Source organism: Phocoena phocoena, chromosome 8, assembly GCF_963924675.1.
Source record: "Phocoena phocoena chromosome 8, mPhoPho1.1, whole genome shotgun sequence".
NCBI classification, from domain to species: domain Eukaryota; kingdom Metazoa; phylum Chordata; class Mammalia; order Artiodactyla; family Phocoenidae; genus Phocoena; species Phocoena phocoena.
In genome coordinates this window covers 85625273-85650405 of record NC_089226.1, presented here as the reverse complement: position 1 = coordinate 85650405, position 25133 = coordinate 85625273, and the positions used below count along the sequence as shown (strand labels likewise).

Sequence of the window (25133 nt, the reverse complement as noted above, 5' to 3'; positions counted from 1 at the left end):
ATACTGTCATACAAAATCAAATTTCTTCAGAGATGTCTAAATACATTTACTTGCTCTTTAAAGTCAATTTTCTATAGCCAAATCCTTTATAAACTTTTCAGCAATCATGAAAATAAATGGGGAAGTATAGGCAGGATTTTAGCTTTCAAGTGAGCATTTTCGATTAATTGATAGTCACTGTAAGTCAACTGTCACAATGGCCTCCACTTTGTTTTGCAAAGTGTTAGTGAGACAGTACTAATGAAGAGGTGTAGAGCAGAATGGTAAGAATCAATGCTAATGTTACCCACAAAGAGCCTTTTAAAGCAGTAACCATAAAGCAGCATTACTCTTACTCAAAACTTTTAGATAATATTCAGTAACATTTTAACATTATCAACTTTCAATATAATTTCAAATGTTGCCACTGGAAAAAATAAAAACATACCTTTAAAAAGCCTATATTCAATTCAATGTGCATATTATTGCCAACTCTCACCATCCTTCCACTGCTCTCCCAAATCACCGTTAGATAATAAAAAATACAGTATCTTTCGTTAGCCATTTAGAAATCATCCGTTTTCACTGGAGTCTAGTGAACTCAGCCTTACCTGAACATCTAAACAGCTTTACAGGTTACATCAGTCCTGCATGTGTTGACTGGCACAGCTAAGAAAACTATGTATTTTCTTCCTCTGGTAGAGCTCAAAAAATGAACACTGATCTGTTTTCTACTCTTGGTAGAGAGATATGAGCTCCCTTTACTTTAGAGAAATCCTAACTACCTTAACCATATTAACTGTGTTCATTAAACATGCTATTACCAGCAACTCCTTTTATGACACTTAAGATTAACAACATTAGGGCTTCCATGGTGGCGCAGTGGTTGAGAGTCCGCCTGCCGATGTAGGGGACACGGGTTCGTGCCCCGGTCCGGGAAGATCCCACATGCCGCAGAGCGGCTGGGCCTGTGAGCCATGGCCGCTGGGCCTGCGCGTCCGGAGCCTGTGCTCCGCAACGGGAGAGGCCACAACAGTGAGAGGCCCGTGTACCGCAAAAAAAAAAAAAAAAAGATTAACAACATTAAATGCGTTCCACTTTTATGCCCTTAATGCTGACATGCTGTAGGAAAAAAACAAGACTCAAAATTACTAATGGTCCTAAAGAGATGCTCCACTTAAGCTGATACAAAGGCACCAACCATATTTAGTGTGCTGCTGTTTCAAATAATGGTGTAAGACTAGTAAGAGTTTGAAACTTACTATCTCTTCCACTTTCCTCTTGAGCATTCCCTTACCCACCCCACTATTTTTTACCGACTCCATCTCATTTTTTATTTAAGTAATAAAATGTTCAGAAAGTCTCCTAAAAAGCTGCAATCATCCTTCAGAGAAAGATACCTGTTAATACTAGATTTATTCTTAGATTAATTTTGAAATTTAAATAGCCAAGCAAAATTTCATTTATACACAAAAACAAGCAAAACAGGTCTACAGTTTTACAAGTCAGGAAGTGGTTACTAATGGGGCAAGGAGAGAGGTAACTACTGACTAAAAGGGAACACAAGTAGCCTTCTGGGGTACTGGTAAAGTTCCACTTTTGGGTGCTGGCGTGTTCAAGTTTGTGAAAACTCACTGTGCTATAAATTTGCTTGTACTTTTCTGTATGTCTGTATGCCAATAAAGTTACAAAAAAAAAAAATCCACCACCACCACCAATGATGGAACTACAGATATTATTCATATTACAGGAAAAAACAGTAACATTTCTCATCGAATTAAAAGATACAGAGACTTCCCTGGTGGTCCAGTGGGTAGGACTCCACGCTCCCAATGCAGGGGGCCCAGGTTCAGTCCCTGGTCGGGGAGCTGGATCCCGCACACATGCCGCAACTGGGAGTCCGCATGCCGCAACTAAGAAGCCCGCATGCCACAACTAAAAAAAAAAAAAGGATCCCGCATGCCACAGCGAAGATCCCGCGTGCCACAACTAAGACCCGGTGCAGCCAAAGTAAACAAACAAACAAATATTTTAAAATAAATAAATAAAAATAAAAGATACAAGATCTAAAAGTTAAGCATTAAAAAGAAAAATAATAATTTTCATAAACTTTACAAAACCTGAAAGCATTGGCTCTATACTTTCTTTCTCACATAAACATGTATCATTACTAACCTGGAGGGCAAACCAGCTGGGGTATGTCCATGTTCTGTGCTGGATTCATAGGCTGCGCAGATACAATGGCAGGATCAAGGGTCTGGTTTTCAAAATCCAGCATTGAATCCTACAAGTTTAGGTAGAATGTAATGGAATTAAGTTAAATAATGTAAACACTTAACCCTTCTGTCATAGTGTTTGACTAAACAGCACCTACCTGTATGAAATTATAGGGCCCCTGCATTTGCGCCATGAGGTCCTGTACTCGCTGTCTTCTCACGAGGGGATCTGCCTGAGCCACTGGGGTCAAAGAGTGGGGCTCTGGTACTGAAGGAGATGCAGCCTGAGGTTGCTGCTGGAGTGAATTTACCACCTAAAATGGGAGAGAAGGAGAGGGGACTGGGTTGGTAGAATGACAGAGCTCCACTCATTATCATCATGACTGGTCCCCAAATTACATACACCACCTACACTGTAAACAGAATAGCAGACTGGAATGTATTCAACCTGACCAAATTATGCCAAATTTAACATTCTGATCAATGCTATCACTTCTATAGTGTTCCCAATTCCACAGGGTCACCATGTTGCATTTCAGATTTACCTTGTAAAATGCTTTCAAGAAAGACTACCTGTGATAACTTCCTAAAATTATGTGTTTTGCTTAAACTGTTAAGCCTTCTATATTAAGCAAACCTATATATCTATACCAAATATATATCTATCTCAGTACATGATATATAATGAGCATTCAAGAAATGTTAGCTATTATTATCATCAAGCTTTGAGTTCCTATCATTTCATTCTCTCTGGCAATACCATAGGATCAAGCTCTATCACCTCATCAAAACTGTTACAAAAGCCAAAGCTCACTCTGTCATTTTTCTAGCTCTAATAATTTCTGATTATTGTTTTTAGTAATTCCCTGCTCTACTGAGAAATATCACTAATTTTTATTACATCAAATTTATATTCCTCTGTCTGGCTTTTAAGTCTGGGCAAGTCATATCTGTTAAGCCTGGGCAAGTCACAACCTTATTTCCTTTGTAAGCAATACTGAGCTAACAGAGCCTGGTAACCAAACAGCATTAGGGTGAAGGAGAAGTCTAAGATGACACTCCAACGTACCCCTGTAAGGTAGTCTTTCTGAAGGCTATCCATGTGGGAGCCCAGATTTTTTAGAGCAACCTGATAACAGACAAATCATGTACTTTAATAGACAGATTAACCCCATAAATTATAAATGGATATTTGTATATTTTTTTGTAATTGTATCAGCAAAGCAGTGATTATATTAAATATCCTCAAAGACAAACAAATCACCTTTTAAACAGAACAGTCTTACATGATGAGTTTGTTATTCTAATAAACGTACTAAGAATGCAAAAGACTTAATCTAAAATTGTTCTTAGGAGAGATAAGAATTACTAATTAAAGACAAAAGACATCAACCTTGTAACAGAGAACTCTTACCTCAACTGTTTCAACTGTCCACTCATCTACCTGCTCCTTTTCACCACTGCTGAACTGTGTTTCTGCCATAAATTGTCTATTTACATACTGCAAAGCAAAGTAAATGTTTGAGACCTCTGTTTGAAAGGCAGAAAGGGAAAGCTAGCATTAAATAAAAATCATACCTCTGTTGATTCAACTTCACTTTGTTCAGTGTATTCTTCTGCAGGCTCAGGTTCTAAGAGGTTAAAAAATGATACAAAAGAGTGTAAGAAAACTTTTTTTAAGTTAACAATTCATTTAAATCCAAATAAGTAAACAGTTCACCATCACATAGTCTGAATTTATTTACAAAGTTATAGTTAACAGTACGTTTCTGTATTTTATTATTCTTACAATATATTCAGAAAGTGTTTTCTTTACCATTTATTCCACAATTATTTTAGTTTCAATAGTAATTATTCTGGATCAAGTATAATGCCAATAAAGCAGCATCCTAGTCTCTATTTTAATCTACTTGGTAAAAGTGGTAAGGGGCGGAAAAAAATGTCTCGGGAATTCCCTGGCAGTCCAGTGATTAGGTCTCGGCACTTTCACTGCCTGGGCCTGGGTTCCATCCCTAGTTGGGGAACTTAGATCCCACAAGCCTCACAGCACAGCCAAAAAAAAAAGACTGCCTTATATTGATCTGCAACCATAAATTCCATTGATGTGCAATATTCCCTTCTAGTTTCAACCTAATGCTTACCATGTGCCAAGCACTGTATACATACTTTACAAATTACTTCCTAAATGAAGAACCTGAGGTACAGAGAAGTTCAGTAGGTTGCCCAAAGTTACACAGCTAATACGTGTTGTAGCCAAGATTTTATCCAGGCAGTCTGATTCTGGAATCCATGCTTTTACCCATTATAAAGTTTATGCTCCAACAACGCTCCCTACAGTACTCAAAACTTTATTCATCATCTTACATTACCATAGAAGTCCTCACAGTAAGTGCTTGCCTACCTATTAGTGATGTGCTAGGTGCCAGAATAGATCTCTGGTGACTGAGGAATTTATAGTTCAAGATCATGGAGTTATAATCACTCCACCATTAAAAAAAACAGAAAACCTCATACCATTCACCTCATATACTGGCATTGCAAGCAGCTATAAATCTGCGTACATCAGCCAAAAACCTATTTGAAAAACCTTACAACAGTTGCTCCCTCATCCATACTCCAGCCTAGCAATACTGCAGCAAGAGAAATACCAGTCTGTAACAATAATCAACATAAACAAGATAGGGACTTCCCTGGTGGCACACTGGTTAAGAATCCACCTGCTGATGCAGGGGACATAGGTTCGTGCCCTGGTCCAGGAAGATCACACATGCTGTGGAGCAACTAAGCCTGTGCGCCACAACTACTGAGCCTGTGCTCCAGAGCCCGCAAGCCACAACTACTGAGCCCATGTGCCAGAACTACTGAAGCCCACACGCCTAGAGCCCGTGCTCTGCAACAAGAGAAGCCACCACAATGAGAATCCAGCACACCGCAACAAAGAGTAGCCCCCGCTCGCTGCAACTAGAGAAGAGCCCGCGCACAGCAACAAAGACCCAACACAGCCAAAAATAAAATAATTTTAAAAATAAAACTAAAAAAAAAGATAAACAACTGATATTTAATGAAGAATTACTCTTAACATGCTTTGTCTTAATATTTGGTCATGCTTAAAGTTTCTTTAAAGATCTAAGTGTACAAATATAACTAAATAAATGTATAGCTTGAACTTGTGGCAAAGGAAAGTAAAACCAGGACCCTAAACTAAAGCTCATATCCACCTGAGTACTCACCAGCTTCAGCTACCTGGTCTTCAACTGCAGGTGCTGAGGCTGCCTCTTCTTCCTCACACAGCCCATTCTGGTGGTTGTGAGTGCTGTCAAAGTAGTTTGACTGGAAAACACGCTCAACAATTTCCTTTAGAGCTTTATCTAAAAACAGAATATTAATTATAGTCTTGGACTATCTGAGGATGCCTGACTTAAAAGATTCAGCGTTCTACAAAATATAGTGGTAAGAAAAAAAAAACCCATCAACTGTTACTTAAAAACATAAAACCATTAAATTCCAACAGAAATTTATTACAGAATAATAGGGACCAAGAAATTATTTGTATTAAATTTTTAAGTATTTTAAATAAGTTAGTCCAAAAAAACCCTGACAATTATCATTTATTCATTCAATAAACATTTACTTAGCACCTAACTGTATGTTAAGCAATGAACTAGGCACTGGGGCTACAGAGAGGTATGTAAAGATACAGTATCTGCCCTCACTAAGTGAACAGTCCAATAAAGAAGAGTTATCAAATACTCACAAAAACAGTAAAATTACATCTGTGAAAAGTACTACACAGAAGTACAATGGACTGGACCTAATCAAGGAGAGACCATGAGAGGCTTTTCTGGTATAAGGGCTGCAAGAGCTGGGATCTGAAAGGTGAGTAGTAGAGAGGAGACAAGTGTTTCAAGGCAGAGGCAACAGCATCTACAAAGCCCTGTACACAGGGTGCCAAATACAAGAAAATTAAAGTATGCATTGTGGCGGGAGCATAGGGAGTGAGAAAAAGCATAAGGAAAGATGAGTCTGGAGAGACTGGTAAGAGCCAGCATATGCAAGGTCTTACAAACTAAGGGCAAATGTATATAAAATGTGATTAAAATAAAACCATTAAAAGATTTTAAAGAGGAATGGATGGTGAATTCAGTTAAGAGACTGCATTAGACAACAGAAAGGCAGAAAAGTAGAGAAAAAGAAGTAGATTCAAAAGATATTTAAAAGGAAAATAAAATTGTCAGAATTTGGTACATAAAGGGGACAGGGCGGTGGGGGAAGGTTTGTGTCAGGAGTTAATCTCCATTTCCTGGCCTTGTATAGTAGATGTAGAGCAAGACTATTAAATAGGTCACTATACAGAAAAATGAAACTTCAGGGACATTATATCAAAGTATTATAAAATTAATGCTATTAAAAGTAAAACTATAGGGGGACTTCCCTAGTGTTACAGTGGTTAAGACTCCACGCTCCCAGTGCAGGGGCCCCAGATTCGAACCCTGGTCCGGGAACTAGATCCCACACGCATGCCGCAACTAAGAGGTCACAAGCCACAACTAAGGAGCCCGAGAGCTGCAACTAAGACCCGATGCAACCAAATAAATAAATAAATATTTTTTTTAAAAAAAAGTAAAGCTATTGGGAATTTCCTGGCAGTCCAGTAGTTAGGACTGCGCTCTCACTGCTGAGGGCCCGGTTCAAGCCCTGGTCAGGGAACTAAAACCCCGCAAGCCACACAGCACAGCCAAATAAATAAGTAAATAAATATTAACGTTTTACATATATATATATATATTATATATATATATATATATTCACACATATAATATATATGTTTATTTATTTATTTGGCTGTGTCAGGTCTTAGTTGCAGCACACAGGATCTTCGTTGCGGCATGCAGGATCTTTTACTCTTCTCTAGTTGTGGCACGCAGGCTTCTCTCTAGTTGTGGCACATGGGATCAGCTGCCCAGCAGCATGTGGGATCTTAGTTCCCCGACCAGGGACCAAACTCGTGTCCCCTGCATTGGAAGGCGGATTCTTAACCACTGGACCACCAGGGAAGTCCCAATAGCTATTAACTTTTGAATGCTGAACACTTCACATGTTTTCCTTCCCCTGCTTCAGAATCTCCTGCCTCAGAACTATTTTTTAAAAACTTATGAAAACTGAATGCACATAAAAACACTAATATGAGTAAATTATCTTTCCATTAACTATAAAGATGTTACATTCCTCAGATGCAGGAATGAGGCCAGGTAGAAAATAACACCAAAACAAGCTACGGCTTAGACTTTTAACCCTTGTTACTCCTCAACAGTGCTCATGAAAATTTTATCAGGCTTGACCTAAAGCTACTTTTTGAAGCTAACAAGTTTATACACATGTCAACTGCTTTCTAATCAAACTTCAAGTGGGGAATTCAGTACATATTTGTAGCAGAACTAAAATCAAGAAGCCAAAAAGTTTTTTTTTAACGAAGAAATACAGACAACACAAGTTAACAAACCAAGAAAATGATTTCTTACGTGAAAAGACACAAAAGCATTGGTTCCTCATATTTGATTTACCCATCTCCTTAAAGCAAATACACTCCAAATTACATCATACAGTTTTGCCAAAAAAAGTATAAGCTCTTTTCAACCAAATAGCTAAAAACAGGGTATAAACAGATACTTTTGCCTTAATATGTTCAAAAATCTACTTCCCTAAATCGACATTAAAAATAGCTAAGAATCTATTCCCTGACTAAGGGATTAAAATCTAAAATTCCTAATTTACTGAGGTAGTGTAACTTAAAAATATCCTTTAAAAAAAAAAAAAATCAACAGGGCTTCCCTGGTGGCGCACTGGTGAGAGTCCACCTGCCAATGCAGGGGACACGGGTTCGTGCCCCGGTTCGGGAGGATCCCACATGCCGCGGAGCGGCTGGGCCCATGAGCCATGGCCGCTGGGCCTGCGCGTCCGAGGCCTGTGCTCCGCAACGGGAGAGGCCACAGCAGTGAGAGGCCCGCGTACCGGAAAAAAAAAAAAAAAATCATACAACTGCATATTTACAATTAAGGAGTTCACATATAGAATACTGGCCTAGATATTAGCTTTTTAAAAAACATAGAAAAAAATGAATGTCCCAAATTGGCAGAAGTTCAAGAAAAACTAAAGATAGACTAAGGCTATGACCATGAGTAGAATGTACAGGGTGCAGTAAATGTTTTTCACAAAATTTCATCTGTAAGGAAAAACCAGTCCCCATCTAGTACCAAAAACAATGAAAGTCAATTTGGTATTAATCTGTCCACCTCAAGCAAAATAAGTTATGAACAAAACCATGTTAATTTAGGACTCCCATCTTTATAGATTTTTGATTGGTTGATGCTGGTGTTTTGACTTACACACAAAAAAATTGCAAAAAATAAACAAATAAAAAGATACAAAAAGGAAATAAACCAAAAAGTAAACAGTGGATTAACATTATTTACACAGTTCTAAAATTTCTTTAATATTTATTTTTATTTTATTTTATTGTGGAAAGAACCCTTAGCATGAGATCTACCTTTTAACAAATTTTTTTTCAACAAAATTTAAGTGTACCATATATTATTGTTGACTACAGGTGCAATGTTGTACAGCAGACCTCTAGAATTTATTCATCTTGCTTGAATGAAACTTTATGCCCAGTGATTAGTAAGTCCCCATTCCCCCTCCCCCCAGCTCCTGGAAAATACCATTTCCTTCTTTGATTCTATGAATTTGACTTTTTTTTAAAAAATATCTTTATTGGAGTATAATTGCTTTACAATGTTGTGTTAGTTTCTGCTGTATAACAAAGTGTATCAGCTATATATCCCCATATCCCCTCCCTCTTGCCTCTTTCTCCCACCCTCCCTTATCCCACCCCTCTAGGTGGTCACAAAGCATGGAGCTGATCTCCCTGTGCTATGCAGCTGCTTCCCATTAGGTATCTATCTTACATTAAATTTTAAAGATTCTTAGTCACAAAATCAAAAGTTGTCAGTGATACTCACAGGTTGTTCCACATACAGGTTTTTCCTTCCCTTCCAGCAAGTCCCACAGGTGAATGGAGGCATGTTCATACTGCTCATTCAACCTTGTAATAATAAAATAGCTAGTTAATTACCTTTCGGTTGTCTACTCAACACAACATTTAGAAATTTCTATTATCAAATACCACTATACCTCAAGCTCATGTCCCGTTCAGGGTCTGCTAATTTGTAGAACTCATCCAGCAACGACAATTCCTCTTCTGACAATATTGGCACTCCATTCAAACCTTGCTTGAGGTCAGTTCTCACTTCATCATCTCCCAATTTGTCCAAAACATACTGCAGCTCAAGCACAGTTTTTAAACGTTTCTGTTCAGCTTCTTCTCTCATAAGCTGCTCCCGACGTGCTGTCTTCTTTATTGTTTTCTGAATCTGCATAAGAATATAAACAGACGTAGAAATAAGTTTTACGAAACTCCTTTACATCAATTTCAGGTCCAATGTAAATAAGACATATTTCATTCACTGAGTTAAATGAGACCCTGATATACAAAAGAATGACTCCCAACTTAAAAACAGTTTAATAAGTAATCTGTTTTAAGTAGCTGCTGGAAATTCAAAATACATCTTTTCCTAGAAGGTATTACACTATGGAAATGGTATCAATGAAACAATATATTGGGGATTTGCTTCAAAATAATCTAGCAGGCAGGGAGCAAGGGAGTAGGTGTATAGATGAAATATAATTGCCCATGAAATCATGGTAACTGTAAAAGCTAGGTATAGGTAAATGTGAGCTCATTATAGTCTTTTCTTTAGTTTTTAAATTTTCCATAATAAAAAGTATAAAAACTAAAAATTTTAATTAAGGTTCTGAGACAATTAAAAAAGAAACCCAACCAACAGCCACAATAAAAAAAAAATCTTATCTATGTCTACCTCTATGAAAAAATGGTTCAAAATACTAATTTCAATTGCCTACTATTGACTCACAGGAAGATGTCAAACCTACTACTCATCCCAACAATCCACCACTTCCATTCTAGGAAGAAAGGCAGGAATGAGAAAATAAGTCAAGAAAGCAAAAGTAAGATAATAAAGAAAGCCACTTTGGATGAAACGAGGAGTTCAAGTAGGGAAGACTATGAAGACTTGAAAAGGTAGGCTGGAACTAGGTTAAAGAAGCTCTTGAACCAAAACAAAAAAAGTGTTTTAATAGCTGTGGAAAGTGCAACAAAGGATCAGAGTTAAATAAAAGGACTGCCAATGAAGTTAAAGGCCCAGTGAAAAGTTCCTGAAAACACCAGTGTTAAAAAAAGAAGCAAAGGAGGATACAAGTATTTTCATTTACACAGTGACAGTAGCTTCAAAAATAGATTCTATATTAAATTGTATATAGCAATTCTACTTCTGTGACCCATATTTTTTTTTTTAAATCAGAAACAAGAAATTGGACTGGGTTCATCAAGCCTGAGGCTCTGATCTAAGCCAAGTGGAACAAATCCCTACTTGGGTGTAAATTAAATTTCCCTTACTCTGTTTTGAGGGGTATCAATATTTTCCACCTTTAATCAAATTTAATAAGTAACAATAATATTAAGTGCATGAAATAGTTATACGTCAAATACTGTTATAAGCACAACCCCATAATGAGGCACTATTACTGCCCCTCCCCTCTCCCTTTTTCTCCCATCCTTTCCTTTCTATCCTACTGGCTCTGTTTCTCTGGAAAACCCTGACTGATACGGGTATAGACTCTTTCAAAGTCATACAGCTATTAAGTAAAAGTGGCAGAATCGGGATTCAAATCAGGCAGTTTGGTTCCAGTCAGAACTCTTCATCTCTGTACTGCATTGTCTCTCATCACATAATAAACTGTTTTGTTTATTCATTTCACCAAATCAGAGACAACTTTAAATTTCAACGTTATAAGCCTTTCTCCAAATAAGCTAACACTAATTCAGAAGGATATCAATTTTCTGGTCTCAACTTTCAACAAATTATTTGACTTTGCTCATATTTAATTTTATCCTGTTCCCAAAGGCTTCTGTCACATCAAAAGATGTTTGGGGAAAAACACACCACTTTGTTGGATCAAGAGTTGATACAAGTGCAATATATTAGTCGGCCACATCCCTTAAGATCTCTATGGAGAAAGTAGTTACCCATTATATCAACAGGTTTCTTTATTTTCTGATAGTTAATGGGATTGTAACATAGTCATGAGGCATAAAAGAATACATGGAAGATAAATGTCTATCACGTTTATACAGTTATCTCTCCGTAGCCAAGGGGAATCGATTCCAGGACCACCCCCCCCACCCCGTGGATACCAAACTCCATGGATGTTCCAAGTCCCTTACAGTCCACACTCTGTATCTGCAGATTCAACCAACCTAGGATTTCGATCCTTGGATGAAGATCCCATATATACAGAAGGCTGTTATATTTGCATAAATAATTTTTTAAACCAACGATACATGTCTGTCATATATGAAACTCAGTCCTTTTAAAAGACATCTTTCAGGTGTTACACTAAACTTTACAGAATTGGAAAGCATCTTAGATATAACTGGATCCAATCCTCTCCCCCTTGCAGAGAGCTTATCAACAGTAATGCAAGAATTAAAACTCGAAGAGACAAAATTTTCTGCCCTCCTCATTTTTAATATTTCATAAACATATGCTATTTTTTACTTACATCTTGGCTTAATGCCATGAAACTCCTCTGTAGTTCTTTTGCAAACTCCAAGTTATTTGTGACTTCCTGGTACTTAGATACAGCATCCTAAAATAACAAAGAAAGAACCCGACTTTACTGGAAACACAAAGAAACACAAAATTAATTTTCCTATTAAAATTAATGAGCATAAAATCTTAATAAAAATATAACATCTTTACCAGCTGATCTTGATTAAGCCTTTCCCCTTTGTTCATTCGTTCCTGATAATCATCAAGCTTGCCCTATATTAAAAGAAAAAAAATTATATTCCATACTGAAAGTATATACCAGCTTAACCATGCTAAAATAACAAACCCACATAATTCTCTAAGTTTGTCTCAAATCTTGCCATAAATATACTTTTTAGATATAATACAGTTTAAGTCAGTATATAAAATAGCTTTGTGAGTTAAAAAATGAATTTAAATACCCCAGCCATGCTGAATGATACCAAATACTGTTATTATAAGCCAATGAAAAAAACACTGCTTATTTTTTAGGTTTCTCAAAAAAGATATGCATCAGATGGCCCAGGCATATAATACTCATCCACATAAGTGAGGGCCACAATTTGGTGAAAATCCCAGTTACACCTAAGTGAGCATATCAGACATTTTATTAAGTGTTAAATTTTTGTCCCTCCCTCCCCCTGCCAAAGAATTCATGTAAGTGATATAAAAGAGTTTATTTTTCCTGAATAAACACACATGCATATTGTCTTTGATATGCCTCATTCATTTTCCTTGAACTGAAATAATTTCAAGCTATCATATCACCTACAGGCACAGTACACTAGTCAACAGCTTTTCTTTTGTTATTTTCTCACAGATGTAATTAATGTGCAAGGGGGGAAAGAAGTTAAGCCTCTGGTTCAAGATCATCTCCCTCCCCCCCCACCCCTAAGTTGAAAACTTTGGAGGTTTCCTAGGCTACTACTATTAGATAAGCACCCCCTGCCCACCCCCCCCGCGGAGATACTCAGGTACTGAAGCACAGTTAAAAATTCAGATATTGTTTTAATAAGTTGAAATCTAAATTGAGGGGCGGGGGGGGGGGGGGGCGCGGGCGGAATTCCCTGGTGGTCCAGTGGTTAAGACTCCATGCTCCCAATGCAGGGGCCCGGGGTGCCATCCTTGGTAAGGGACCTAGATCCTGCACACAACAACAAAGATCTCACATGCCACAACTAAGAACCAGCGCAGCCAAATAAATAAATAAATATTTTTTTAAAAAATAAAATAAAATATTAAATAATCACAATAAATTACAAACATATATAATACTTTACCCTTAGCAATAATAAAATAATGAAGAAACCAAATACAAAGTAAGGGTCTGATAAAATTCAGAGGCACAGAAACAAGTTTAAAAGCAATGCTAGAAAGGTGTTTTAGGTCAAATGATCCATTTTCTTTATGGCAGAAAAGACAGTAGTCAACTTTTATAGCCATTCTACCCTAATGAAACAGCCTATCACAATTCCTTAGTTATACGGAAGGTAAATAAAATCAATACAATCATTAAAACATTAAAGGATGATGAAACTATCCAATTTTATTTAGGTGAACTATTTACACAATCAACAAGCTTCCAACTAAACACATATAAAATTCAAGTCTACCAGATGAAAATCAAGATTTTTACACTGATATGACAGGCCTAACCCCATGTGCAAAAGATAAGCTCAACTGCCTCAAACACTCTGAGGATGGAACAAAGACAGTTCATTCTTTTAAAAGGGTAGGCTAATTTTTCTTTAAGAAATAAAAAACAAGTTAAGATTTGCTTTTAATTATGATTTAGGATGTAATAACAGCGTTATAATCTGCATGCCACTATTTAGAAATATACAAATAGAAGATATGCAGACAGAAGGGGGGCCTGAAATTTAGTGTCAGTACACAGTTAAAATTCTAGCAACCAGGCAAAAGAAAAACTACTATTAGCTTATACCTTGCATTTATTATCTTCCCTTTTTATGGTATTATACATTTTTCAAGGAAACTGTTGCTAGATCAGGACATTAATACACAGTGAATGTCCTACATATCCCACAAGGGATAGTTTTTTGTTTTTTGTTTTTTTTGCAGTACGCGGGCCTCTCACTGTTGTGGCCTCTCCCGTTGCGGAGCACAGGCTCAGGACACACAGGCTCAGCGGCCATGGCTCACGGGCCCCGCCGCTCCGCCGGGGCACGAACCCGCGTCCCCTGCATCGGCAGGCGAACTCTCAACCACTGTGCCACCAGAGAAGCCCAAGGGATAGTTTTATATACCTAGATTTTTAAAAAAAAAAATAAATTTGGGCTTCCCTGGTGGCACAGTGGTTGGGAGTCCGCCTGCCGATGCAGGGGACGCGGGTTTGTGCCCCGGTCTGGGAGGATCCCACGTGAGCCACTGTCGCCAGGCCTGCGCATCCGGAGCCTGTGCTCCGCAACGGGAGGGGTCACAGCAGTGAGAGGCCCGCGTACCACAAAAAAACAAAACAAACAAAAAAAATATTTATTTTTGGTTGCGTTAGGTCTTCTTCATTGCTGCACGCGGACTTTCTCTAGCTGTGGCAAGCGGGGGCTACTTTTCGTTGAGGTGCGCGGGCTTCTCATTGTGGTGGCTTCTCTTGTTGCGGAGCACGGGCTCTAGGCGCACGGGCTTCAGTAGCTGTGGCTCGCCGGCTCTAGAGCGCAGGCTCAGTAGTTGTGGTGCCCAGACTTAGTTACTCTGTGGCATGCGGGATCTTTCCGGACCAGGGCTCAAACCCATGTCCCTCCCCTGCATTGGCAGGCGGATTCTTAACCACTGCGCCACCAGGGAAGCCCTATACCTAGCTTTAACTTTGTCATTTAATGTCTCGAGAACTTAAAACTCCTGAAAAATGCCTATATATATATATATATATATATACACATACACACACACACACACACACACACACACACACACACACACACATATACGTATGAAAAACAAAGATTTTTTTAAATGTTAAGAATGGTACCTGAGTGGTACAATTATAGGTGGAATCTTTTTCCTTTTTTTGTACACTTAGATATTCTGCAATAGACATATAATAAAAAATTAAAATCTTGCGCTATATAAAAGATGTTAAGATTGTTAGATTTCAGGATATTGTTAGGACCTTCACCTATAATAATCCATGAGTATGAATCTATATTATCCTAGGACAAGATATCCTATAGCAGAAAAGCTCCAATTTTCTACACAATAGGAAACTTACTATTCATGTAACCCAGAGATATACGGCAGATTACATTTTCTAAAGATGGCTCCCACATACTGTTCTACAATGTGACCGTGGCACTTCCCCATTAAGAACTAATCCAATTCCTCTGCCATTTTATTAGTGGACGCCAACCAACAGTGTACAGCGGAAGTAATCCCGTATGACTTCCAGGGTTGAGTCATTAACAGCACTGCATCTCTGCCCTGTTTGCTGGCCACTAAAACCAATCATGTTTGGAACCCCGAGCCATCACACAAGAAGTTCAATAACCCCGAGGCTGCCATGCTATGAGGAAGCTAAGCCATGAAGACAGGTCTCATATAAGAATTCTGGTCAGCAATCCTAGTGTTAAGTCATCCTAGCCCAGGCATCAGACATGTGAGTAAACAAGGCTGAGTCTTCCCAGCTGAGGCCCCAGGCATCATAGAGCAGGTCAACCCCGCTGCATGCCCTGTCTGAATCCCTGACAGGCATCTTCTGTGCTCATGATGCGATGAGGTAAGTGTTGGAGTAATCTGTCACACAGCAATAACTGGAAGGTTAAGAGGTAAATAAACAGAGAAAGCAGCTACTTTGTGAAACTCAGCTTCATAGTACACATCTTCATGGAATACTGTCATCAAGAAAGGATGCAAAAAGACCTCTGTGCAGCCAAAATAAAGATCTATGCATTAAATACAAGTAGAAAAATTGTTCATTTGGGGTTAAAATTGGTAGTATGAACTTAGTCACTACATAAATAAGGACTTGGTTGTCAAACTGACAGATCCAGCATTAACCACAACAAAAACAGAGAGGCAAAGACAGGAGTAAAGGACTCCAGACAAACACAGCTTTTTTTCTTCCCTAAGCTAGAACATGGTTCCTAACTTATAAAGTGGTAAAGACAAATTTGTTAACTACTCATATCATCCACATAAAATGAATATTAAGGTTTTTTTTTTCCAGGAGAATGTAGTCGTTTTTCTAGCATCAGATATCTTAATCAGAAAGCCTACCACAATATTGATATAACTGAAACCTGCCCTCTTAAGATTCTACCTTGAAATATCTATACTGAAAATTCAATTTAGGGTTCCTTTTTCAACTACTGAGCAGCCTGAATGTATTAAAAATTCATTTATAGCACCACGTATGAGCAAGATAAAAAATCAGGCCATTTTCCAGACTAATCAGAGTCTCTAAAGCAGAACCATGGGATAGCAGTGGGACAGACATTACCCAGTAAATGTCAAAAGACTATATAGTCATGTAGTACTAAGAAATAATTGTCCCAACAAGTGCTGTCCAGTCCTACTCTCCTGTTTCTTTGTTGCCTATAATAGTTGACAGTGTTTGTTATGTGACAGACCACATTCAAATTTAAAGTATCAGGGAGGCACTATTATCAATCACATTTCATCTAAATGGAAACTGAAAGAAAGGGCAATTAAATAACTTGCCTAAGGTCATGTATCCCAGAAAAATTATGTGTGCCTCAACACTTGCCCACTCTGTACTCCAGCCACCACTACATTTCATTTCTGCCCTCCTGCTGCTGTTTTCCTCCTTTTCCTTCTCCAGAATCACAGTACACCCAGATCCTCCATTCTTCCCAAAGATTTTTTCATCACCACCAAAGTTACTTTATTGAAATGTTTTTTAAAAATTCACTACAGTGCCATGAGGGTGCCAGAAGATAAATATCCAAAATAGCTGTTCTCCAGAGACTTCCTGCCTGTGATAACCAAGAAATTACACAGATGAATAATTTTTAAAATATTTTTAAATTGAACAGTTCAAAAGAAATGGCAAAAGAGATGACAGACTCCAAAAAACCAAAAATTCTTCAACTAGACAACTGTAAACAGTCACAACAAGGAAGATTAGGAGAGACAACACTTTAGCTCCACTATCTGGGAAACTATGTAACTTTTGTTCTCAATTAAGGGGATCTCCAAACTGAGGCAGAATACTTAAAAATGAAGTCTAAAATAACAAAAGTGGTAAGAACGCCTAGCTATATCTTAAATTATTTTACGTCTCCAGGCCAAATAAATCACTTCTGTAGTACTGAAAGAACCTGTGGAATGACGAATGGAAACACAGGAAGACAAAGATTTCTCTTCCTCTCATCTTCCCATAATCTTCAGTGGCCCTTCTACACATTATTTCAACTCCCCAATCCCTACATTCCTGTTCTTCACCTAGAAACATCAGTTCTGACTTTGCCCACACAGTGGTAGGCAGCTGACCCTGCCTCCAATTCACCTTCCACCAATTCAACTGAGACTTAGTTGTTAGTAAAATTCATAGAAGACAGGAAAGGTAGTAAGAATCAAGTTTCTTCAATTTTTAAAGGGAGGTAGAGAGAACATACAGTACAATCCATTGATGATTCATAACAGCTCTCTTCAAATGCTGGAAACCTTCACATGCAGAAGTCTGAGTTGTTACAGAAAACAAAGTTAAGTATTAAACAGTGGTGGCAGGGACGTAACTCTAACATCATGAACTTAAAGAGTTGTCCAAAAATGAAATAGACTTTCACTGAAAAATGAGCATTCTACCAGGCCCTAGAAGAATGATTAATGCAGAAGCTCAATGAATACCTGTCAAGACTGCAGGATTCCTGAACACTGAAGAACAGAAAAAGGATGCTAAACTAGATATTATCTAAGGTCCCACTGTAAGATAATTTTTCAGGCAGATAACTAACCAGGAGTTTAATTTGACAAGATTTTTGTCCAACTGAAAAGACAAAAAAAAAAGTTTCTGTAAAAACCTTCATTCCTTGTCTACGGCAGTAAATATGTAGTTAAATCTGAATGAATGGAAGCACCCTAGCAGGAAAATGAAAAAATTTAAAGAGTTTCAGCATCACCTACTTTGAACTATATTCTTATAAAGTCTAAATAAAGCTTGTGCATTTGAAAAACAAATGATCAAAAAAAAAAAAAGAAAAGAAAAACAAATGATCATAGATAATCTTAACAAGTGTCTTTTGAATTATTAGTTGCTTTAACCAAACTACGCATTAGGATGAGTTGGTACAACTGGTTTATATACTCTGGTGGGAGTATATAAATGTAGAAAGATGTGAACTGTAATTCATTTAAAATGGAGACCAAAGATTTTTTCCCAATGATTAAAGTATATTTCAGCTATTTCTATGTGTGGATAAGAGTATTAAGGGGAATGCAATGAAATTTCTAATAATTTACAATGATTCAAATACCAACCTATTTACCTACTCATCAACTTTACTCACTTAAAAAAATCCTTCAGGAAAAATCCCATTTCAATAAAAAACAGTGCAAGTAAACAGTACAAAATGTACAAAAAGCATTTTCCCCCTCATGGATTAATCCATTTTAACACGGTTTTACTGATGAAGCTACAAATACTTCTATGTAATGATTTACCCAAACTAGCATATACTGATTTAGCATATGCCCTATGCAAGGCACGGTGTGATGTTAGTAATAGTCTCTGCCCTCCAGCAGCTTACCACCTATTTAGAAAAATACATAAGGTAAGAACATAAGGCAATATAAAAATGTAAAGGAAGTGTACAGACAATGGGTAGCCCAGAAGTTAAAGGAAGCAGACTGCATGGTCAAGAAGCATACCTTCTCCTTTCCCCAGGAAATACCAATTCTGAACTCTGCTCAATAAGGTCTCTTTCATCTATGTTTTTACATTCATGCTCTATCCAACAAAAGCACTGGTATATAGCTAGTGGGAGAAATAAAAAGATGAGAAGTCAAGCACCTTATAATTCCAACTTTGGCTGACATTCTCTTCTGCTACTCCTCTCATTCGTCTCTACTGCATACATACTATTCATTTCCTCCCCCAAAAGAAACCAATTATTAAAAAATATCCAGAAGCTTGCAAGACAAGAATTAAGATGTAAAGGTTGACACACCTCTGATTTCTCTACTGGTGATGCTATCCCCACATCTTCTGGTCTATAACATACCAAATTTGAGGAGACTGGCAAATGTGCATTTGGGGCTTACCTAAGCACAAAGAGAAACTTCAGAGTTTAAACTTTAAGAGTTCATTTCATTACAACAATAGGGATGTCCCAGTGATACCTGGTACAATGGGACTTCAGCTGTACTGCTAGTTGCTGGAGCCCATTACCTAGGCAGCCTACAAACACAAATTTAACAATGAGACGTTAATAAAGGTCTATCAAAGAAAAAATAAAAAGCTTTTTTCTTTTGCTTCCAGCGTTTTTAAACAGAGGAACTCTTAACATTAAAGTATTTGAAGTAAAAGGCTTTACTTGGTTCTACAGGATCAGCTTAAACATGAAAAATTACACTTACGTTGCAGAGCATTACAAATTCTAATTATCCCTCTAAAACATTACAAGAGACCTTGGAATCCACCCATTTCAACCTGGGTCATTTTACATGAGCATCTCAATTTCCTCTTCTGTAAAATAAATTGGAATAAATTCTCAGATGGCTTTAAGCTCTTAAAATATCTTAGATTCTGTAATAGTATGATAATAAAATTAAGGCCATATTGTTGTAAGTTTAAACTTTTGCAAGTATTTATTGATTTTTTTTAAAGATGAAGTAGTACTAGGCTAATCCTCATCTAGTTCTAAATGTAAACTAAGAAATTAATTACGTAAAATTATGACAAATTGTATGCTTAATCTCTAAGTCACACAAAATGTATTCTGATAGAAATATCTGCCACATGGGAATGACCCTAGAGTAAAGTAATATGGCCAGGTTGAAACAATACATTCTCATTATCATGCTTAGGATTCTACTCTCATTCTAGGAAAAGGTAGTGATGTTATCACATGATGGAATTCACACCTTTTCCTTTCCAAATCCAAATTTTAAACACTTCTCTGTCACACACTCACAGAGCACACCCAGACAGGCAGAGAGTAACAAATTAAGCATTATACTTTTTTTCCTCTGTGACAAGGTGAATACAAAATATAGTAATCTTGCCCTCTGCATTGCAGAGGAATAGTTCATGCAACCAATGGAGAAACCAACACATCAGAGATTTTAACTGTCAACAAAAACTTCAGATGTTATCCCCAAGAAAAGATTTTGCTTATAAAACAATTATGAATGCTTTTGTTCAAAATACTTAAAAGAATTCTGTACAACAGCTGCACTGAAAATTCTAAATAGAGGCATACTGCATTGCTCTGGAAAGAAATGTTATCCTTTCTAACACTGACAGCATCCTTTTTCAGAATAATGTTAACTGCAAAGATAGAAAGAGCAAAATGACTTTAGGAAGTATGAAAAACAGTACACTTTGGCTATCACTTCTGGTCACCTATTGGTTACAAAACTGCCAGGCCATTGTGCTAGACAACACTGATTAATCTTTCACCTCCCAAAGTCACTACTGTCTGAACTTAATGTATCTGAAAAGAGTATAACAATTTTAAATGTCATCTATTAAAACGTCCTCTATTCTACATCAAAACTGATTACATCTTACCATATAAATGAGCTCTCTCTTGAGTTAAAATTAAGACCTGGTTTCAAAATATCATCTTGCATAGCCTAGGGCCCAGTTCTATGCCAAGAAACTGATGAAGAAAACTAGGCAATCACTCAATTCATTATTATTTGTCCTTTAATCAGGTGAAAGATTGGTGAATGGAGTTTTACACTTGACTTTTTATTACAGCTGCATTTCTTCTCTATGCTAAACACTCATGAAGTCTTTATAAGCCCAAATTTCAAAAAACCACCAGGCCATTTAGTTGCATTACATAATAGGATCATATTTCATCAAAGCTAAGCATGCATTCTCACTGGACAGATGCTTAGCCTTCCTCTAATGGCTCAACTTACTAAAAAATTAACAAATAACTTTGTTTTTTCAATGAAGTGCAATAAAATTATTCCAACTCCCTATGTCTCGTTGTGATGTTACTTATCAAGCAATAATTTTTATTAGAATACTTGATTTTAGAATCCCTGGAAAAAGGCATTTTGTCCAGAAGGCTCCTATGAAAAGGTCAAAACTAAAATACTACTCAAATATAACTTGCTTAAGGAACTGAAGTAAAAAGGAATCCTGTTATAAATAGTCTCTTCCTTTACTCCACAAGCATTTCTAAAAAGGTTCAAAACTACTTTGTAAAATAAATCCTACTTTAGGTGTGTTAGAAATGCTCACTGTTAAAAAATGAAGCACAGTTAAATCCTTTCATACGGTAACTCATCTAGATATAGAAAAAATTCCATTTAAACTAGGAACTAGATGTGCTTAGAGGAAAACCCAAATGCCTTGAGTTTCTCAAAAAGTAAAACCTACAGTTTTAATAGTAATTAAGTCACAACATCAGTACTGTCAACTCAACTAGTTAACATGTGGCTCAGTCTATTAGTTACCAAAACGCCTCACTTAACTGTAATTTGACATTTCTGCTATCTAGCAACCAAACACTGAGAAGACAGAAGATATGAAATTCATTTCTTACTTTGTGTAGTACATTAAATCTCCATCACTACGAGGGAATTTTTCAGTATTTACTAGCCTAGTCCATAATCTCTGCAATAATAATTACATTACTTTCTCCTCTATAATTGGGGGGAGGGGTAGGCAATATACAGTAATACAAACCTATACATGTGAATGACCTGTCATGGTTCAGGGCCTCACAGGGCTTATGAAACTAGATTTCTAATTTTTTTCAGATACATACTAGAATCTAACAGCCACCTCACAACTAAGGTACCTGCTAGTCAGTGCTTGATTTTTATTATAAACATCTTACAAGAATCATTTTTCAGCCATTAAAATATAAATATCTATATTAAGATGTCCACACTTAAAATATTACATCATTAATATTTATCTTCTGATTCCCACCCTAGAAGAAAACAGATTTCTTAGGAATTCTGAAAACAAAAACCATTCAAGCAACAACCAGATTGAGAGGATTATTTGCTGCATTAAGATGTTTTTAAAAGGTACCTAAGTCTCAATTTCAAATACAGATTACAAAAACTAAATCAGATGGCAGACTCAGAAGACACTGGTCTTGGGTGTGCTTTTCCTATTACATATTTGAATGCAGCTCCTTAACAATTAAAATGCTTTTGTTGCTTTGTTAATACTGATAAATCTACTATTTAAATCATTTATAATAAACCACACAAAAGACAGAATTTTAAAACTCTAAAAATGTTTTAAAACTCCCCCCAAAATGTAAAATGAATCATTAAACACGCAATTAAAATAATTAAGGCCTAAATATCACCAGTGTTCTTCAAGTTATTTCCCAGAGCCCAAATTTTAGCCAAGTAGTTACGATCTCAACATCTTAAGTAACACTATTAGGTGTCTGGCTAATTAAACATTTTAAAATGACTTCTTCAAAATTCAAGATGCTGTAATAAATGTTTTACTAGAGGCAGACAAGCAGAACCTATTAAATGAAAGTTATTTTCTTAAGGTAAAATGCAAAAGTTTGCCTAATAGTCACAGATGTAATTACCCCATTTTTGTACTACTGATTCGTTTTCCCTTTCCACCTCCAACCTTACTGAAGGTTGAATTATCCACACACACACACACACACACACGTGTCCCTCTAAACTGAGCTGGCACAGTCCTGCGCTGAAAGCATAAAACAAAAGGCCAACTTGAAGACAAACCTCACTGTGTGACCTAGACTGGCTGAACACTGAATCCAAAAAATTGTGGGTGTGGCTCGATTTTTCTTTTTGGTGGGGGATTGAGGGAGGCCAGTTGGGGCGGCTGCCTGGTCTCTGCCCTCCCCCTCTGCTTTCGCTTTGTGCTCACAATGCAGCTCCTGTAAAGCTCTTCCCTCTCCCCGCAGCCGCCGCCATGTTAGACGCGCTCTCCATGTGCCCAGAGACCCAGCGAGCCCCTCCGTCTAACGGACCCACCCCTCCCTCCCCCGAGTCCCGATCGGTACAGTCTCCCTCCCATCCCTCTTTATAGTGTCCCAGAGGGACAAAAAGCCGCTGCAAAAAATCTTCCCGGGATCGAGTGGAGCGTGAGGCTCGCGGGGGCACCCAGACAATTGAAACAAAGAAGGCAACGTTAAGGGCGCCCGTCAGATGAGGGCGGGAGTAGCAAATCGAAGACCTCCTCTAGAACGGCCGGATGGAGAAGCCATCCTCCGTCCACTTTCCTCCCAACGGAGAAGAGGCGCCACGGCGCAGGCCTCAAGTACCTGGTAACGGAGCGGACAAGCCCCAAGGATACAGGACGCAGGCCGCCCCAACTCCACGAGGCGGTCGGGTGGACCCTGAACGCCCCCCACCCCGGGACCTCTTCATTTTCCCCCGCTGACCCCCTCGAAGAAATGGGGCCTCGGCCACGGAGAGAGGGGCATCCACCGCACAGTTACGCCCGGCGACGGCACAGGCCTCCACCCTCACACAACCCAGTCCCAAAGACCAAGGGCCCGGACCCCAGCACGAGGAGAGTCATTAAGAGACCTGGGGGCCAGCGCCGCGTCCGGGTCAGGGTCAGGTGACAAGCACCTCCCCGCGGAGCCCGCTCTCTGCGCACGAAGCTCCGGTTTACTGGGGAGGCCGGGCTTGGGGGCTGGGGGCCGGGTGGAGGGGAAGCGTCCGAGACGGGGAGAGTGAAGGCTGCGGTAGTCGGGGTCGGAGCATCAAACCCCCCCTTCCCCGCCAACTCATGGCACCTTTTTCTTCTCCAGGTTCCGAAGTTTCTTGTCGATCACCCCGAGAATCTGCTTCATGGCCTCGGTCTGGACAGCGCCGGTGCCGGTCGTGGGGTGTTGAGAAGCCGGCGCGGCCGCCCCGGCCCCCGCCTCACTCCCGGTGGAAGCCGAAGAAGGTGGCGGTCCGGACGACTTGCTGCCGCTTCCGCTGTGGCTGGTGGCCGAGGGCATCTTGAGACCGTAAGGAGAGAGAAGAAAAAACGGGAGGAAGGACAAGAGCGGCGAGTCAGGCGGCGGACGGGGCGAGACGCGGGACAAAACGCGTAGCGGGCGGGAGCTTGCGCGAGCGAGTGGGGGCGGGGACGAGGATGGGGCCGGGGCCGGGGCCGGGGCCGGCGCGCGCCGCCGGGGCAGGAAGGGGCCGCGGGCGCGCGCGCGACCCGCCAGCGGGGCGCCCGGACGGGCCTCGCCCCGCCCCCCGCCCCTCCCCCGCGCGGGCTGCCGGCTCGGCCTACCCGCCCCGGGGCACCGAGGCTCGCGCCGGGGGCGGGGCCTCGCAGCGCCAGCCGCCAACGGCCAAAGCAACGGTCCCCACCGGGGAGGGCCGGCTCTCGCCGCCCTGCGAAGAAGGGAGGGAAGAAAGACGTCGGGGCTGAGGGGCGGAGAAGGGTGAAGGAGGGCATTGGAAATGACCGGGGGGTGGGGGAGGGGGAGACTTGAGGAGCGAGCCCCTCGCGAAGATCCAGCCGATCCGGAGGTAAAGGACACTCCGGGCAGCGGCCCGTTTCCCCTTCAGCGCCTTGGTCCAGGGTGGCGCTCACCGTGCACGCGCGGAGGCCGCTGGAGATCCGGAGTGGGCGGCTGAAGGGGCAAAGGTGGCGGTGCGTTCCGAGCAGTGTCGTGCGCTCCTTGGGCACAGGCCGCTGCTCCCGGTCCCCGCTGCACCGAGAGCCGCTGCTAGTGAGGCGGAGAACCGGGAGCGGGAGGGACTTAGGCAGCCAGCCCTCTGGGGCGGAGGGGGCGGGAGAAGCGGCGGGCAGGGGCCTTCGCGGCCGCTCGGGCTGCCCGGCGCGAACGCCTGCGGGGAAGGGCTTGCCCGGCCTCCCGCCCGGCCTGCCCAAGCCCCTGGCCTGGGGCGCGGCCGCCCGGTGCAGCTCGGCACGGCCCCCCGGAGGCTGCCAGAGCGGTGCCTACAGTTTTGGGCGAAATCGAAGCTAGGGTCCTTCAGGCGAAGTCGCTTGACGTCCAAACGGGGACAATAGGTGTCAAGCCGCTGGATCTGGAGCTGGCGACTTCCCTGCGAAGAGCCCTTATTGGGTGGGGGTTGGAGG

General features: G+C 39.9%; 1 protein-coding gene across 1 annotated transcript in view; it reads right to left on the bottom strand.

The window, feature by feature from the left end:
- CAPRIN1 (cell cycle associated protein 1) overlaps positions 1 to 24761 on the bottom strand; it is a 35648-nt gene extending 10887 nt beyond the window's left edge. The window contains exons 1-11 of the mRNA XM_065881392.1: positions 24624 to 24761; positions 23824 to 24033; positions 12092 to 12154; positions 11892 to 11978; positions 9384 to 9622; positions 9212 to 9294; positions 5426 to 5563; positions 3774 to 3826; positions 3610 to 3696; positions 2354 to 2509; positions 2155 to 2263 (exon numbers count right to left, since the gene is read on the bottom strand). Coding sequence (XP_065737464.1) covers positions 2155 to 2263; positions 2354 to 2509; positions 3610 to 3696; positions 3774 to 3826; positions 5426 to 5563; positions 9212 to 9294; positions 9384 to 9622; positions 11892 to 11978; positions 12092 to 12154; positions 23824 to 24033 — 1225 coding nt within the window. The 5' untranslated portion in view covers positions 24624 to 24761. The remainder of the gene's footprint in view (positions 1 to 2154; positions 2264 to 2353; positions 2510 to 3609; positions 3697 to 3773; positions 3827 to 5425; positions 5564 to 9211; positions 9295 to 9383; positions 9623 to 11891; positions 11979 to 12091; positions 12155 to 23823; positions 24034 to 24623) is intronic.
- Positions 24762 to 25133: the final 372 nt, after the last annotated feature.